Source organism: Dipteris shenzhenensis, chromosome 17 (assembly GCF_047967505.1).
Source record: "Dipteris shenzhenensis isolate YYH24624 ecotype China chromosome 17, Dip_SZ_1.0, whole genome shotgun sequence".
In the NCBI taxonomy this organism is placed as follows: Eukaryota; Viridiplantae; Streptophyta; class Polypodiopsida; order Gleicheniales; family Dipteridaceae; genus Dipteris; species Dipteris shenzhenensis.
Window position 1 is genome coordinate 29,690,447 of NC_141612.1, and position 7,628 is coordinate 29,698,074.

Genomic DNA, 7,628 nt, shown 5'->3' on the forward strand with positions numbered 1-7,628 from the left:
AGTGAATGGCCTTCTTCAGCACATCTTGGAGGTCTATTGGCAAGCTAGAAAGCTTGACTCCACCATCTTTACTAATCTGAGCGTTGGGCTATACATCTAGAATATCCTGTCTCTTCCATTGCTTCTCGAAGAAGTGTGCTTGCAAATTGCCTCCAGAAATTCCTAGAGCGTTTTCAATCACGCTTTCAGTGATGATAATCTTTTGACCTTGACAGACTAGTTTCCCCTCCTTCACGTTCACCTCATGTACCAACCTGGTGAAGTTTTTGAGAGCATCCAAATTGGGATTTTGAAGAGCAAGAGAGGAGCTTTCATATGCCACGACAAGATCAAGGGAGGAGAGGCTCTCGCACTGTGCTGCAGAGGGGGAGGAAAAATCGTATGAGGAGCTTTTGGACTGTGCAGGGTCCATTATGAGAGAGGGATAGAAGTTCCAGGAAGAGTGCAAGGGAGATAGAAATGGTCGAGAGGGATAGAAGATGAACCAGTGAAGAAAATGGAATAGTGGAGGCTTGAGTTTGCAGTCCGAGTGCAAGGGAGAAAGAAACGGTCAAGAGGGATAGAAGACAAAACAGTTAAGGGAATGGAATAGCGAAGGCTTAAGTTTGTAGCCCGACCACACTGTTAATGGTGGCATGAAAATTGCAATCATCTTCTATGCTCGGCTCATCCAGAAGGCCATAATTCTACCCCTCGAACCAGAAAGAAACACCAAACATGATCGAAAGAAAGTGGGGGATTTCCTGCGTGCATATTATGATAGGTGAACATTGTTGTTGATATGTTTGGACTGCGGGCTGATTTTGCTATTCGAAGTCGATGGCAGAATTCCGAAAGATAGGGATTTGACGCCCGATCAACAGAAGTTTGGTTGTCCAGACAGGAGACTGCTTGTCGAAGTCCCAGTCTACTATCTGCAGAGCTGTGGAATTGTGAACCTCCGCTCTTCATCTCTAGGCTTGAATTGGACGTTATACGACTCGCGCCGACTGGTTAATTGTCTGCCACCGGATCCTTGTAGCCTTCTCCCAGAGTAATCAGTGCTAGGATGGCGAGACACTGGAAAATAAGGAGCTTGAGCTTCTAGCCCTTAGGCCGCACATCAATCCAAGACCAGGGGCATCAAAATAGCATGCCATTGACCTGTAGGTCTATGTTGTCAACTTCTCATTATCATGTATTTTATATGGTGATTGCATTTCTCACTGCCGATACTTGCTCTAACCCGCAATTGTGGCATGTCTTCTGTCAGGGGCAACACCAAAGTCGGTATTGGAGCTGATGAATGTGAAGGATTTTAGTCGCCCTTGTGAAGAGCCATCCGCAGGTACGCCATTCTGCTGTTTTTTTGTGGTGGCCTCGGGCAAAACTTAAAAGCTTACAAGTAGTCTTATGAAGCTTGCTCCCGTCATGAGTTTCAATCAGGCAAAAAGCCTTGGTTTAGACAGTAGTAAATCTTATAGTTGGCCATTCAGACAGTTAAACTTTTTGTTGTGAAGGAGACAAAATGTAGAATCCACGCAGAATCCACGCAAGTGTGTGAAATAATGATGCTCAACGAGGCATTTGATTGGGCATCTCTTATTCTGCATCGCTAGCTAAATCCAGACTAGGCTAGGCTATTCAGCAGGCTGCAAAAAAGAAAACATATCTTGTGAGGGGGCTTATTTCAGCTGCTAATTTCATGATACCACGGTCATTGCTGCAGATGATCAGAACAGTGAAAACAACAGACAAGCCCAATTATGAAGGTATACTGTCTGCAATAACACCACAACTTTGATCTACATGTATGCATACGTAAAATAATGCCTATAAGAGCACAATGTGGTGAGAACTGTTAACGTGAACAGAAAAAACTGTTCATGGCATGGCTCATTTCTTTGTTATCTGATTGTATTGTAAGACTAGGCTAGCACTCTGCATCAAACCACGTGACGTAGATCTGATACTCAGGGTCATGGCTTTTATGGGCTTCAGACATATTTGACGCTGCAGCAAGCTTAAGGTCTGCAGGAAGCCTTATAGCGTTCCAGAATGGTGGCATACATTCAATCACAACGTTGCAAATTAGCAGTGAGAGCCGGGGTGTTTTGGGTCTCCAACATGGTGTAGCTGAGCCACAACAGGAATATTCATCCGGTTCAAATACTTGGAACAACCTAAACAGGTACTCTTTGAAATGGGTTCTGAAACATCTCTTTAAAAGATTGGCTGAGCTGCCTGGCTTGCTTACTCAGAATGGGGTGATTTGTCAAGCGGTTAGACTTCGAAGGCTATGTATAGGAGCAATTCGATGCCTCTAGTCTGCATTGCTCTTTATGAAGTCTAGTGTGCATGTTCGAACGTTTCCTGCCCAACTGTGCAACCTCCAACGCCTCTCACTATCTTCTTCCTCTCGTTTACATAGGAATGCTCTGTTGACCTGGTTGTGACTGCCAGGAGGATTAACTTCAAGGGTGATTCTATTCTGTCCATTTTTTAAAATTTAACTATGTATGAGATCAAGAGAGATTGTGCTCATGCATAAAAGACATCACATCATCGATACTCGTGGTTATGCTAACTACTATCTTTACTCTTTAGGTTGGGCCTAGCAATCCCCTTGTATAACTGCTGGTTCCTCAATGAAGGAGGCATACATCTTGGTCTCCACTGAAGGGCTATGCTGAGCCGCCTATGGGGCTGTCCATGGCTGAGGCTAACTATAGAGGCTATTGGGAAACTGATCCCGGGTTAGGGCTGCTATATAACTAGTGCTGGCTGTATGGGATGCTGCTGCTGTTGCTGTAAAGATGGCTAGGGCTGCTGCAAGGTTGATGCTGCTGCTACTGGAGCTGCTGAGGCCTCTGCTGGAGCTCCTGGAGCTGCTACTACTGCTGGGGCTGCTGCATCGACTACTGCTGGAGGTGCTGCAGCTGGAGCTGGTCCAGGAACTGAAGTTACTGATGGAACTGAATGAGGGGAAAGGCCTCCTTTATAGCCCTGAAGGCTCTGATACCTGCCATCTCAATAACTGGTTTGTAACCTCCATCCACAGACTGATCTCTAACTGCTATTTCCACAGACTAGTATGTAATTGCCATTTTCACAGACTGGTCTGTGATTTTACAGACTGGATCTGAGCCTCTATGGCCTAGACTTGCTGCTGGCATTGGAAACCTCCCTGCTTAGAAAAGGTTGCTTGAGGGACTCCAACAAAGCACTTGATTGCTGTTTGAAATTTGTTCCTTGGTTCAGCAAAGCAGTCGCCCCTGAGTACGTCGATGGACAGCTTGGTAGAGGGTTGTTTTCTGACTTGAACAAACAATTGGAGGGCCAGCAAAGAGGTGAATTGCTGGACGCCATACTGCGATTTCTGTCAAACACAGTATGCTTTTGGCAGCTGTATAGCACCTAGGCGCAGCTCCCTAGGTGGAGCACTGAAGGTAAAACACGGTTTTTTCTGTCCTCCTTGATGATTTCGGTCGTCTACCTGCTGTTTGTTTCCAGATTCAGCTGAGGCTGCATGATAGTGTGCCAATGTGTGGGTACCCTTAGTTAGGGACACCCTTGGGTGAGTCTATAAACCTTCTATGCTAAACTTCCTAACTGTGAGTTCTTTGTCAAGGATTGTTGTCTTTAGGCAATATTATTACCATGGAAAGAATCCATATTGACCCTGAAAAGGTAGGGTCTGTCAGTGAGTGGCCGATTTTACATACTGTCACAGAAGTGAGGTCTTTCTTCACATAGTTTTTCCAGTCATTCATTCGTGACTATGCACGCTTGGCGTTGCCTTTCTCTAACCTTTTGTAGGGGGGAGAAGAATCCATATTTGTGTTTCAAGAAATTGAGGCATACTGACATCGCATGAGGTGCTCTATCTGCTTACGAGACAGAGCCTTGGTTAGACGGTATGGGACATGGGGGCTGTGGCTTTGGATGAAGCATGATGCTTGGTTAACCTCAGGCTCTGAGGTTGATCCTTTGTACCTGGGGTAGTGAGCTCGCCAGCTCCCCCAATATGTCTTATTAACCCATGGTGGGCTTGTTAGGTATTGGCATCAGAGTCGAACTCGGATTGCACCCAGGCTTGGGTTTAGCTACCCTTCGCTTTGGGTGCCCATTTCAGTGCGTGCTAAGCTGTCCCATGGAATGTACCTGTCCATCTGTTAGGAAGTTGATGAAGACCATTGGGCAGCAGGCAACCTAGTCGTCACAATGTTGACGATTGGCTGTTACTAAGAAGCTTCAGATAGCAAAGCCATTAACCAGAGAGCTTCCAATCAGGTCCCTTGGATTGATGATTTGTGTGCTCCCCTGTAACTGCAGAATTGGCACATCTTTTCTTGAACTTGTTATTCAACAAGCTTTCAGGAGGGTCACGGGGCTCCTTCGAACGCTTTTTTGAGCACAGGGTTGTGATCATATGAAATGCCTTGCAGCATGATTAATGTCTTCTGCTTGGCTTTTTCAGGGATGTGGATATTGTGCTTTTTTTTTTGAGCTACACATTGTTTGCTTCGATTTTTGGTGCAGAGTTGCAAAGACTCATCATGGGAGTGTTAGCTCTCATGTTGCCTCTGGAGCTCTCACTAAACTATGCGAAGTGGGGCCGCTCAATGAGACAATCCAGGCAGCAAAGCATATGCCATACCAAGGATCTACGGTCTCTGCTGACATCCTCTTTCACCTGCTGCAAACATGCATCTATGAGAAAGACCTGGTAGCAGGAAGGGAATTATACCGGATCATTGCTCAAAGTGGCTTTGACTCAGATTCTTTTCTAGGGAGCCACCTGATCCGGATGTTTGCTTTGTTCGGTAGTTTATTGGAAGCAAAACAAGTATTTAGCAAGCTCTCTGAACCAACTGTGTTTTCATGGAATGCAATCATTTCTGCACATGTCAGTCTTGGACAGAACAAGGAGGCCATCAAACTTTACCATGAAATGCAGCATTCAAATGTGGAACCAGATGGACACATTTTTGTTTCAGTTCTAAAAGCATGTTCAAAGATAGTAAGCCTCGAGCAGGGCAAGCAGGTTCATGTCCACATCATTGAAACTGGCCTTGAGTCTGATTCTTTTGTTGGCAGCACACTTACTGATATGTACGTCAAATGCAAGAGTTTTGGTGATGCACGCCGAGTGTTTGACAAGCTGCCTAGACAAAATATTGTGATATGGAATGCTTTGATCACGGGTTATGCCCATCAGGGGAATGGTAAGGATGCTCTCCTAATATTTGAACAAATGCAACAGGAGGGCATGCAACCAAATCGGGTGACTTACATCTCCATGCTGAAAGCATGTTCCAGCATAGCAGCCTTAGAGAATGGAAGGTGGACTCATGCCGGCATCATTGAACGTGGGTTTGAATTAGGTGAATATGTTGGCAACACCCTCATTGACATGTATACTAAGTGTGGGAGCCTTGAACATGCATGCATAATGTTTGACAGGTTACCTGAACAAGATGTTGTGACATGGAACACATTGATTGCAGGGTATGCTCATCAGGGTGATGGTCAACAAGCCCTTCGACTGTTTGAGACAATGCAAAAGGAGAATATGCAGCCGGACGTGGTTACATACATTTCCACCCTAAATGCTTGCTCCAGCATCTCTGCTTTAGACCAGGGGAGGTGGATTCACGCATACATTATCGAAAGTGGGTCTGACTCAGATTTGTTTGTTGGTAACACCCTCATTGACATGTATGCTAAATGTGGAAGTGTCAAGGATGCACATGCAGTGTTTGCTAGATTGCATAAGCGAAATGTTGTGACATGGAGTGCACTTATTGCAGGGAATGTCCAACATGGGCACAGTCAGGCAGCTTTCCAACTTTTTGAGCAAATGCAAGAGGGAGACATGGAACCAACCCCTGTCATATTTGCCAGCATTTTAAAAGCATGCTCGCACATAGCCTTCCTAGAGCAAGGTAGAGATATTCACACCCGCATCATTGACAGTGGCTTTGAATTAGACTTGTTTCTGGGGAACAGCCTTATCGACATGTATGCCAAATGCAGGAGCCTTACGGATGCGCAGGCAGTTTTTGATAAGTTACCCACGCGAGACGTCGTCACGTGGAGTGTGTTGATTGCAGGGCTCACACAGCAAGGGCGTGCCCAGGAGGCTATTCAACTTTTTCAGGCAATGAAACGGGAAGGAATCGAAGCAAACCTGGTCACTGCACTATGGATTTTAAAAGCATGTTCTTGCTGTGCAAACCTACAGCAGGGCGAGAGGATTCATGCTCACATGGTGGAAAGAGGTTTTCAATTGGATGTGTGTGCAGGCACTGCACTGATTGACATGTATGCCAAATCTGGACACCTTGAGCATGCATCTATGGTGTTTGACAGATTGCCGAGGCGAGATGTCGTGGCATGGAGTGCATTGATCTCAGGATACTCCCAGCATGGACATGGTCACCAGGCTCTCCAATTTTTCAAGCAGATGAAGCACGAAGGCATGGAACCAAACCTGATTACATTTGTATGCATACTTAAAGCTTGTTCTAGCGTAGCAGCCCTAGAGCAGGGCAGGGATGCTCATTATCAGCTAGTTGAAAATGGGTTGGAGATTGATATGTCAGTGGGCAATGCTCTTGTTGACATGTATGCTAAATGTGGGAGCTTTGAGGATGCACGTACTGTATTTGATACCTTGCCTACACGGGACGTTGTGACATGGAGTGCTTTAATGACAGGGTATGTTCAAGATTGCAATTCTCCTTTGGCCTTCCAGTGTTTTGAAGACATGCAACAAGAAGGCTTGAGACCAGATGATGTGGCGTTTCTTTGCCTTCTTTCTGCATGTAGTCATGCAGGCTTAGTAGATAGAGGCTGTCTACATTTCAAGTCAATGAGAGAGGACTTTGGCATTGTGCCCACAATAGAGCATTATGACTCTATGGTAGACCTCCTTGGCCATGCAGGGTGCTTGAATGAGGCAGAGGACTTATTAGAATCTATTCCATTTTGCTCTAATGTTGTGGGGTGGACATCTCTGCTTCATTCATGCAGCACCCATGCCAATGTTGTTTTAGGGAGGCACTGTTTTGATTGTGTCATTCAAATTGAGCCTGGAAATGCTGCTGCATATATGCTCATGTCAAATATATACTCTCATAATGGCTTGCAAAGATATGTAGATGACATCGAAGAGGCGAAAAGGTTTACAAAAGAAATGAAGAGGTGAGAATGTGTGAGCATGCGTGCAAGTAAGCAAATGCCTCATTGAGATTGACAGTCAGGTTTTTTTTTGCGAGTGCCAAAAACCAGGCACAAAGCGATGAATGTAACATGCCGGCACTTTTCCATGGACACCGGTACCGCATTGTCTTCTTTTTCAGCTGATTTAAATTTATTTTAACGTGCACATATTATTAACCACACATGCGAGTGTTTTATACAAGTTTCCCTGTTATCAGGACTTCACATGTCCAGCTGGACATCTGCGTCAAATCCAATGCATTTGTCACTTATAGTTCCAGTGATGACTTTCCATGGTTTATACACCATGATCTTACACCATTCTACAATGGTGGTGGTGCCTTTCGAGAGGGTAATCTTGTTAGAAAATGGAATTCCACCTGAGGGTATCCCGCAGCGGAAGAGACTGATAGATGAGCCCA

At 45.3% G+C, this 7,628-nt stretch overlaps 1 protein-coding gene across 3 annotated transcripts; it reads left to right on the forward strand.

The window, feature by feature from the left end:
• The first annotated feature begins 631 nt into the window (after window positions 1-631).
• On the forward strand, window positions 632-7,372 carry LOC147891960 (pentatricopeptide repeat-containing protein At2g33680-like). 3 transcript variants are annotated; one of them, XM_087388863.1, is made up of 6 exons: window positions 632-1,145; window positions 1,253-1,327; window positions 1,709-1,751; window positions 1,981-2,170; window positions 4,522-5,681; window positions 5,793-7,372. In XM_087388863.1, exons 3-6 carry the CDS (start codon window positions 1,709-1,711, stop codon window positions 7,190-7,192), a joined length of 2,793 nt encoding a protein of 930 aa, XP_087244989.1. In that variant the 5' UTR covers window positions 632-1,145; window positions 1,253-1,327; the 3' UTR covers window positions 7,193-7,372. The 3 variants fall into 3 exon arrangements, with proteins under 3 accessions (XP_087244989.1, XP_087244988.1, XP_087244987.1); XM_087388862.1 differs by having other exon boundaries at window positions 632-763; window positions 880-1,145; window positions 4,522-7,372; XM_087388861.1 differs by having other exon boundaries at window positions 4,522-7,372.
• Window positions 7,373-7,628: the final 256 nt, after the last annotated feature.